Source organism: Ziziphus jujuba, chromosome 11 (genome assembly GCF_031755915.1).
Source record: "Ziziphus jujuba cultivar Dongzao chromosome 11, ASM3175591v1".
In the NCBI taxonomy this organism is placed as follows: Eukaryota; Viridiplantae; Streptophyta; class Magnoliopsida; order Rosales; family Rhamnaceae; genus Ziziphus; species Ziziphus jujuba.
The window spans coordinates 19,035,551-19,045,667 of NC_083389.1; the positions used below are offsets into that span (position 1 = coordinate 19,035,551).

At 29.4% G+C, this 10,117-nt stretch overlaps 1 protein-coding gene across 2 annotated transcripts; it reads left to right on the top strand.

Moving 5' to 3' along the window:
- The first annotated feature begins 2,450 nt into the window (after nt 1–2,450).
- LOC107432957 (probable serine/threonine-protein kinase At1g01540) lies at nt 2,451–6,826 on the top strand. 2 transcript variants are annotated; one of them, XM_016044182.4, is made up of 8 exons: nt 2,451–3,316; nt 4,406–4,510; nt 4,601–4,723; nt 4,826–4,996; nt 5,215–5,344; nt 5,435–5,644; nt 5,733–5,911; nt 6,327–6,826. In XM_016044182.4, the coding sequence occupies exons 1-7, from the start codon at nt 2,745–2,747 to the stop codon at nt 5,892–5,894; spliced, it is 1,473 nt and encodes a 490-aa protein (XP_015899668.2). In that variant the 5' UTR covers nt 2,451–2,744; the 3' UTR covers nt 5,895–5,911; nt 6,327–6,826. The 2 variants fall into 2 exon arrangements, with proteins under 2 accessions (XP_015899668.2, XP_048321962.2); XM_048466005.2 differs by having other exon boundaries at nt 5,733–6,826.
- The last annotated feature ends 3,291 nt before the right edge of the window (nt 6,827–10,117 follow it).

Here is a 10,117-nt window from a genome sequence, read left to right on the forward strand (position 1 = left end):
TATAAAAAATATATTCGATTTCTGTAAAAAGTTAGGTTCATTTTTTATTTTAATTTAATGTATTAAAATTTCTATCACTATACTATAATATTTAAAAAATAACTTAAAAAAAAAGAATAAAAAATATAAGAAGAGCAATAAATACTTATTTGATAGAAGAAAAATAAAAAGTACGGTTAGAGGATATTTTAAAATTTTATTCTATAGATAAAAAGTACGTTGGAAGATATTTTAAAGTTTTATTCTCTACTTTAAAATATATTAAATATTGCAAAGAAAAAAATGTCTTTAAACGAATTCCTTATAAAATTTTACAAGCTAATTTTTCAGCTTGTTTTCCTAAAATTATTTTAGTGGTGTTTCATTTAGAATCACTAAATAAATAATTTTACAATTTTTAATTAAACATTATATAAAGTTTTTTTTATCCATTTAAAACCTTTTTAAAATCACTATTAAACTGGCAATAAATTTATTGAGATTTTAAAAGACAAAAAACCAAAAAAAAAAAAAAAAAGTATGGAAAAGCAATTAGCTATCATCTTGACAGAAAGAAAAATTTTTTTAAAAAAATTAATCTTAAATATATGTCCAAAAAAAGTAGCTATATTATTACAAAAATTAAAGACTAGCTATAATAAATATACCTACACGTAAAATTCTATTAACATGTTTAGAATTTTGGATAAAAATAAATAAGTTATAGGCCACATTTTCTTTCATGTGCGGTAATAAAGTTTTTAATTTTTGTTTTTTTGAGTAAAGGTTGGATAATTAATATAAATCAAAGAAAAGCAATATATTTCGTAATCACAATTATATTTTGAGGTTTATTTAACACTACTTTGAAAATTTAGATATTTTTCTTCTACCAAAAAAAAAAATTACATAAATTATATTCAACTCTTTTACATAAATTTGGAAAATTATGAAATAATTTTTTGACACTAGATCCATATTTAAGCAATGTTGTCCTTAGTAGAGTTAACTTTTGTAATAAATCATCCACATAAGTTTGTACATATTAAGTTTTTTGAACTCATTAAACTTCGTCTACTGTTGTCATACATTAAAGAACTTTTAATTGTAAGATCTCAACCAAAAAAAATAAAAAAATAAAAAATATATATATATATATACTTAGGAGTCTACTGAAGAATTAGAGTGAAATAGAGGATACAAATTAACTCCTATAAAGTATACAATAAGATTTGGCGAACTTTAATTTAGTGATAATAACTTCAAATTTGAATTTCTACACTTGCACTAAAAAAAATTACAAGATAAAATAGGTAATATATTTTAATTGTCATATTTTTTTCAAATATAAAAATAAGAGTTTCAATTGTTGCTTCCAATTTGTAAATTAGTGGGAAAACAATCATGTGATCATCACTTGCCATTATAATATTTTTTATTGATTGAAATCGTTTTATAAAAAAGAGATTCTATTAAATTCCACAATAAAAAAAGATTTAATATGAAGTTAATCTTTAAATTAAATATGACTAAAGCTTACGCTATATATGTGTGTATATATATATATTGATAAATCATTGTGAGATAGTGTTTAAAAAAAAAAAATCATATTGAGATAAAATTAATTGTAAGTGTGAGTATTTAATACTTTTGGACATTAATCACAAAAATGCTTTCTATATAAACTTTCACTTATGTTTCAATTTCCTCCTAATTAATATATATTTTTTGAAAGTTATTTCACTCTTACTTTGTGACGTAATTTCAAATCAGTCTCTCATTTATACTTTTTTTTTTCCCTTAGAAATTGATAAAAATAAATACTAAGATAGCATATAAAATACATATATATAAATTCATTTTCCTAATAGGAAAATAACCTATTATAATTAATAAATTTCATTTAGAAAAAATTCATTCAAAATAAATATTTATATATTTTTAATATCTATTTAGGTTGCTTGATAAGTGTCTAATAAAATATTAGATATCATGTTATAATCTAATAGTGACATTTGTTAAAAAGAAAAAAAAAAAATTGACATTGAAATGCAATCCAAAACAAACACACACTCTTTGATTTTTTTTTATTTTTTTTTAAGAATTTGATTATTCTAATACTCTGTTTTTTTTTTTTTTTTTTAAGAAATAATTTCCATTTATTTATTTTACTTTGGTCAACATAAATTGCAAAATCCCATTCAAATTTAACCATCAATTAGTTCTCTAAAACATTAACAATCAATTGAAGTGTCGGATTCCACCTGTTTGTATTGAATTTAGCAAAATGCAAAAAAAAAAAAAACAAAAAAACAAAAAAATAAAAATTACTCAACCTAAATGGACATAGACGTAATTGTGTTGCGTCTGAAGGGTATTCTTAGGTCAAAAATTAAAAAAATATAAAAAATTACAGAGACAGCTCACAATTTTTAGTGAGAATCATATATACAGCTCTCATCCTCTCTCTCTCTCTCTCACACAAAGGCTTTAAATTCTCTGTTTACTCTCTCTGTCCCTCTAAAACGCTTTCTATGATTCACTTCGTCTCTCTATTCCTTTGATTCTTTCTCTCTCTCTCTTTTTTTTTTTTTTTCCCGTTCGCCGGAAACTTCAATATTCCGTTCCTGTTGATTTTCCGGGACCAAATGCCGGCGAACCCACAACTTCCCGATCCCACTCGACCTCACAGCGCCTTTTAATCTCTCTCTCTTTCTGCTCAATCTCTGTTCTTGTCTCTAAAGCGGAAAAAGAACGACACAACGATGTCTGTCTACGATGCAGCGTTTGTGAACTCGGAGCTCTCAAAACCCACCTCGATATTCGGACTCCGACTCTGGGTGGTCATCGGAATTTTCGTGGGTTCACTAATCGTCCTCACCCTCTTCCTCCTCTCACTCTGCCTCACCTCTCGCCACCGAACCAAGCAGCACAAATCCAAGTTGGGGAAGAACAACGCCGCCGCTAGGGACTCGCCGACGCCGGTAATTTCCAAGGAAATACAGGAAATCGTGCACCACCCGCAGCCCGAAATCCACGTGGAGATCGGGAAGCCGGAGCACCGGGTCGTGGTGTTCTCGGACAGGGCGTCCAGCGGTGAGAGCAGGGGGACCATGATGAGTGGGTGCGAAACAGCGTCGTTGGGGAGCGGTGGCAACGTGGGGCCCGGGGTGTCGCATCTTGGTTGGGGTAGATGGTACACTCTGAGAGAGCTTGAGGCGGCGACTAATGGGTTGTGTGAGGAAAATGTGATTGGGGAAGGTGGGTATGGGATTGTGTATCATGGGATTCTTGTTGATGGAACCAGAGTTGCTGTGAAGAATCTCTTGAATAACAGGTACTTCTTTTTCTTTTTATTTTTTATTTTTTTTATAAGTTTTGATTTTTTTTTTTTGAATTTTTTGGTTATATTTAATTCTGTCTATTTGATTGATGTGTTTGATAATTGTTGAATCTGGGGCTTCTTTGATTTATTGATCAAAATAGCTTCTTTTTTTTTTTTTTTTTTGGTTTAATTTAGGTGTGGCAGGAAAAGATGAAAGTTTTTATTTTTATTTCTTTTTGGTTTGTTGTGTTTGTTTTAATTCGGGTTAGCTTCAAGTTGATTGCTGGGAAAGAAATGAATACGAGAGAAGAAAGTTCGTATTGATTCTATATTTTTGTGGGCTTCTGAATGAGTGTAGAAGAAGAAAAATGAAAGCAGTTTCTTACTATTTTCGGCTTACGTATTTTGGAGGTTAAAATTGGAGTAAGTATAAGATTTAGATAATGAGTTTGTAGGTCTGGGATCACATATAATTGAGTAGTGGACAATTATTGTTTTACTTGAAAATTTTCTATTTTAGAAAGGTGAGATTTCGGTTAGGCTTCGTCCTCGAGTTAGGTACAGTTGTTGACTTCATGCTCTCTCTCTCTCTCTCTCTCTTTCTCTCCCTCTGGAAGTCCGAGGATCAATTTTTAGCTGATTTTATTTATTTATTTTAATGCGACCTCTTGGCAACTAAATGTATCATCTTTTGTTCGGTTATTCCTGCCTTGTGTTTGTTAAATTGTTCTGAAAAGTCACCTGCTTTCTGAAAAGACCCATCTTTACTGTGTGTGAGTTCTGGTTGCTCCTTGTGAAACCTTACTCATGGTTTTGGTGCGAGAATCTCTCTCTTACTTACTCTGTTTGTCTTACCCGTATCACATGCACAATTTGAATTTCCAGAAATTTTTTTTTGTCTTTCTTTTTCGCTTCGCTTCATTGCTTATAGTGTTCAATCAATAGCTTTATACAAAGTTTTTATTTTTTTTTATTTTTATTTTTTGGGTGAAAATCTATTCAAGTTTTTAATTGATCGTGTGCTTATTTTGGTTTTGATATCTTTCCTCATCTATTACCTGCATGTATAATGCATTTGCTTATGTGACTCTCAACTGTCAGGGGTCAAGCTGAGAAGGAATTTAAAGTGGAGGTTGAAGCAATTGGGCGTGTGAGACATAAAAATCTTGTAAGATTGCTTGGATACTGTGTTGAGGGTGCATACAGGTAATTGATAATCTCTCTTGCAATCTGGACTTGAAGTTTGATGATTTGTTTGGTGAAAAAGTTAATCTTTCATCTGGTTTTGTTACTTAGGATGCTTGTTTACGAGTATGTTGATAATGGTAATCTGGATCAGTGGCTTCATGGGGATGTTGGTGATGTCAGTCCACTAACATGGGAGATCCGTATGAACATTATACTTGGAACTGCAAAAGGGTACTAAAATTAATAATAGTTCATATGTTTTCTTCTTATTATGATTTTTTATTTCATGTTTACACATGCAAATGTTCCACAAGTTATATATTTTATTTGCAGTTTGGCCTATCTCCATGAGGGTCTTGAACCTAAGGTTGTCCATCGTGATGTAAAATCCAGCAACATTCTACTTGATCGTCAATGGAACTCTAAAGTATCGGATTTTGGTCTTGCTAAGCTCCTGTGTTCTGAGAGGAGTTATGTGACAACTCGTGTGATGGGAACCTTTGGGTTAGTTTATTTCTTTGCCTCCAAATAATATATATTCCTTTTTTTTTTTTTGGTAACTATTCAGTCCTAATCTAAATGCTTACATTAAGAATTTTATTATTGTGTCATTATAGGTGGAAATGACTTTTATCTGTTGGTCCTAATCTAAATGCTTAGATTAAAAATTTTAGTATTGTGTCATTATAGTTGGAAATGACTTTTATCTGTTGCTTTCCTAGTTATGTTGCACCAGAATATGCTTGCACTGGGATGCTTAATGAAAAGAGTGATGTTTATAGTTTTGGAATTCTTATCATGGAGTTAATTACTGGAAGAAGCCCTGTTGATTATAGCCGACCTCAAGGAGAGGTTAGTCTCTATACATAATTTATTTGTATCCACCCTGTAGTTTATTTTGCTGATGCGAACTAGAACTTGAACATGTGTATATAATTGCAGGTTAATCTCGTTGAGTGGCTGAAAATCATGGTTGGAAACAGAAAATCTGAGGAAGTGGTAGATCCAAAGCTGCCTGAGATGCCAAGTTCTAAAGCACTTAAACGTGCTTTGTTGGTTGCTCTTAGATGTGTCGATCCTGATGCAACAAAAAGACCAAAAATGGGGCACGTGATCCACATGCTTGAGGCAGATGACTTACTAATTCGTGATGTATGCCTTCATTTATGTCAATACTGTTGATGACTCCTGTTATTCAATATGCAGCAACTTTTATCCATTTTTATTGGTGATAATGCAGGAACGCAGAATCGCCAAAGATATTTCCCAATCTCATCATGATTATCAACAGGACAATCATGTTTTTGTGAAGATAGGTGATAAACAATCGGATGATGGAACTTCTGATACAACTGAAGGTGATGGTGATAGGAAATATCCTCAGCCAACAAGGTGGAGATAATGCCATTGGAGGATTAGGTGACTAACAGATTAATTTCTAGTTTTTTGAAAGCTCATTTTACCTTCTCCTTTTACACCAAGTATTTTTCGCTGTACCTTCAATTCCAGAAAACAATAATTTGCATATGTTCTATGCCTAGATACATATCTTTTCAGATGTACCCTGCATCAAAATAGGATGCATTAGTAGAATTTTGAGAAATTCATTCATCATTCTTATAGGAATTATAGGTCATCAATATCCTTTTGTTTGTAAAACAAGACATGTGTTGATAGTGCTACACTAAAAAATACGTTCTTTCTCAGTGTTTACATGATAAAAAGTAAATTATCTGTATCTCCTCAAAACTTTGATTGTCTCTTTTCTACCTCCATTAAGAAATTGATTACTCATCATGCTTGGGCTTCCAACTTTTTGTTACATCACTGCCAGCCTCAAAAAAACTAGATGGGCATGAGTGGTGGGTCCAATTCCCAGCTACTTTCATAGAAGCACTAAGATTACATCCACATCAAGCCAACTTCAAATTTGGATGGTTCTGCAAAATGGACCCAGTAGCCAGCTAATTGAGTTGAAACTTCTGCTGCAGTCTCTAATTCATGTGCTCTTCCTTGTCCTTATTGGGGTTAGCAAGGCAGGGCAAACCCAGATCTGGATTGGAAATTGGGGGGTCATGGATTTTTGTTTTCTCATCAATGCCAGAACATGCTGTTGCTATTGGGCAGCTTCATTAATGTTGACATATTGTTGCCATAAATGATTAAGGTGGCCTTGGATGTTTATGGGGGGTTGCCCTTTTTGTCCCTTGTTGTGCGGCCTGCAATTATGCTAGCTTTTGGTTGATTTCTTAGGGAACTGGTCTTAATTCTTCCAAACTGTTTGATGAGCACAATTATGCGTCTGTAGATTATAATATTTTTGGCTTTGTTCTATGTGAATGTCTTTTGTCTATGATTTATAAGGATCTCGTGTTGGAATTACGAAAACATTTGTTGACAAAAGCATGTGAACATGTTACCATTCCACAAGCTTTATTAGAGTAGTTACGTATTATTTTTTAAAATTTATTTTTATGGAACTATGGTCAGACAGGGTATTTATTAAGATTATAGGTGTTTTTTTTTTTTTTTTTTGGGGGCTAATTAGGATTATAACAGTTCATTTGCCATATATTTCGAATATAGATTATATCAAGAAATTGAAAAACTACAAAAGAAGGAAAAAAAAAAATACTTATTTTTGGTTGACCAATAATAAACCATATTTGCTCTTTTAAATTATTCCCTATCCTTTCCTGGTTGTGGACTTAGAGATATTTGAGTAAATACATCTCCATTGAACAAGGCTGCCATCATTAAGCTATAAGAAAATCAAGCCATCATTAAGCTACAAGAAAATCAAATCAAGTGTGATATAGTTGATAAAAATAGAATTTTTATTTGTAGAATTTTAGATTATAGGTTTTTTTAAAAAATAATTTTTATTAAATAAAGCTAATAAGTGTTTAGTTGTAAATAAAAAAATTCTATTAAATACTGATTAAATTTTTTATATAAATTAAAAAAAGAATAGTTTAAAATTTGGATTTTTTAAAAATAATTTTAAAAAATTATTTTTTTTTGTTAATAAGTACTTGTTGATTTTTGTAAGAAGTATTTATTTTTTGACAAAAAAATTTTTGATCATCAAATAGAACTTTTGGAAAAACAAAAAAAGAAAAAAAAAAAAAAACTCTTCTACACACATCCCAATTGGTTGTCTTTGAAATAATTTTTTGACTTTGTTTGGGTCAATGGGATTTTCCATTCTTCAAATTTATCTGTTCAAATCTATATCGAATATGGAAATCTTCAAAAAATTCATTCATTGATTTTGTAACTATATTTTATATTCATAATCAATAATTTTATAGGTATTAAAATATTTATAAAATTTATTTATAAAATAATTGACATATTTATATAATATAAATAAATAAAATTTTAAATATACATTTAATAAAAAATAAATTAATTAGATAATACCAAATGGCATTCATTTTAATAACTCTTACATTATTGTTTTATATTTAATTTAACAACCTTTTATGCTAACATATCTGAAAAAAGAAAAAAAAACTTTTTAAACCAATAATTTCTAGACAGAATAGATAAAATATTAATTCTCCATGTAGAATTAATGGCAGTGCTGTTTATAGGTGTTTGTTTTTATTGGTGTTTGTTTCGAAGGAGTTACCTATTCTCAGAAAAAGGGAATTAGAATTTGCAGACGAATTTTGATAACTTGAAATTTGGAGTAGCTTGCATTCATGTCATACTTTAATTGCTAACTGGTTTGGTTTCCTATGTTTGGTTGTTTAAATATGATTATTTCAATTTCAGTCAATCATATGTCTCTGTTCTTTCATCCAGGTTAGTGAATAGGCCATGGGAATTGGATCATTGAGATAAGCCCAAATTAAGCCCAAATTAGCCGCAAGTGTCAAGGCCAATCTTGTGGGCTTCATTGATTGGATTCCTTCTCTTTGTTTGAAAACCATATTGTAGTTTAATCACTTTTTAAATGGCTGCTTTTCGGGTTTTGATTTTGTCTCCTTTCTTCATTGAAAATGTTTGTTAGGGATGTTGTCTAAAAATATATATTTATTAGAGTTAATGGTAGTTACAATTTATTATTTATTTAAATTAATTATAATTTTAAAAAAAATTAAGAAAAAAAAGGAATAAAATCACAACATTAAACTGAATTTAAAATAGTTTTTAATTTAGTGTTTTTAACCTTTATATTTAAATTTATTATTATTTGAAATGCTTAACAAATTTTGATTAAGAACTACACCAATAAACATTTATAGCAAACACATCGCATGTAATCAGATAAAACTAATAAAAATTTAAAACCAAACTACTTATCGAACAACACTTTTAATTAATGTTTTGTTTTCGCTTACAAACTTGTTCTTATAATATATATTATTATAAAATAGCATGAATAAGTTATTTGATTTGGAAAAGTTGTTTTTTTCCAAAATATTATGTCTCATTACAGTCCCACTCTCCATTGCCTTGGTTTTTTATATCTGCCTAGACTTTTTTTTTTTTTCGATTTTTTGTTTAATAATTGTATTGTATTTCAATAGCAATAAAATCTTAGTTATTTAATCAAAGCTTATATTCTTAAAAAGATACTTGGACAAAATTTTGGTCTGAAATCGGTCTTACTAATGTTTGTTACTAGTTCATTAAGAATAATTTGACTGGCTAACATATAATCTATTAAAGTTGTTACAAATTAGGTAGGTTGATTTATAGTTGAACATCTTTTACAAACAATAGTAATAATAATAATAAAAGGTCATATCATCTTATAATTCTTTGTTTTCGTATTCAAAATATTGTCGCCCACATCGTATTGATTGTGACAGCTTCTCATCATCTTGATCAACTTTGGTGGTGGAAACGCGTTTAGAATTTTAAAACTTATTATTCTTTTTCATTATTTCCTAATGTAATTAGTCTGATACTTTGCATTGACTTTTTTTTTTTTTTTTGGTGTGTATATTATAGGTAAAATTAAACCAAATAAAAAATAAAAGATCTTTGATAGAAAATGTATTTGAAATATATATACCTTACTAGAAATGTCTTTTCAAAAAAAAAATAAAAATTGTGGGAATGTGACCTTATTCTTTTTTTTTTAAGTATTGGTAATAGACCTTATTCATTCATTCAACCGTTCACATGAAATTGAAGGAATAAATGCAACATAACATGCTCAGGTTCATATTGCCCATCAATTTTAAATCTCAACAATCACCATCTCATTTGGTGGTTAATCTTTCCATTCCATAAGACATAATTCCCACATAGAAAACAAAAATAAAAATATTCTTAAAACTCTTCCACTGAAATTGAACCGATTATTGTCTATATATATATATGTATAAAGTTCATCTACGATACACATCTTGCTTGGGTTAAAAATAATAAAAAAAGGCCGGAAAAATTCCACAAGTTGAAGCCAATTTTCTAACAGAAATTGATTGAAAAGACACCATTACTAGTATTATAGAAAGAAGTATAAGATTATATGTTGTATTTACAATAGTCCAACAACCAAAAATTAATGATAATAATTATATTTTTTATTACAAAAATATCCTTATTAAAAGAATTACATTGTTTTCTTTTACCAACCAATTCACAAAGGGACAATATCATATG

What these genes read in the sequence shown, in the direction of transcription:
- LOC107432957 (XM_048466005.2), top strand. Translation starts at nt 2,745, where the DNA reads ATGTCTGTCTACGATGCAGCGTTTGTGAACTCGGAGCTCTCAAAACCC. An exon ending in TGTGTTGAGGGTGCATACAG is followed by an intron (nt 4,511 to 4,600) that starts GTAATTGATAAT and finishes TTTGTTACTTAG; the next exon opens with GATGCTTGTTTACGAGTATG. An exon ending in ATACTTGGAACTGCAAAAGG is followed by an intron (nt 4,724 to 4,825) that starts GTACTAAAATTA and finishes TTTTATTTGCAG; the next exon opens with TTTGGCCTATCTCCATGAGG.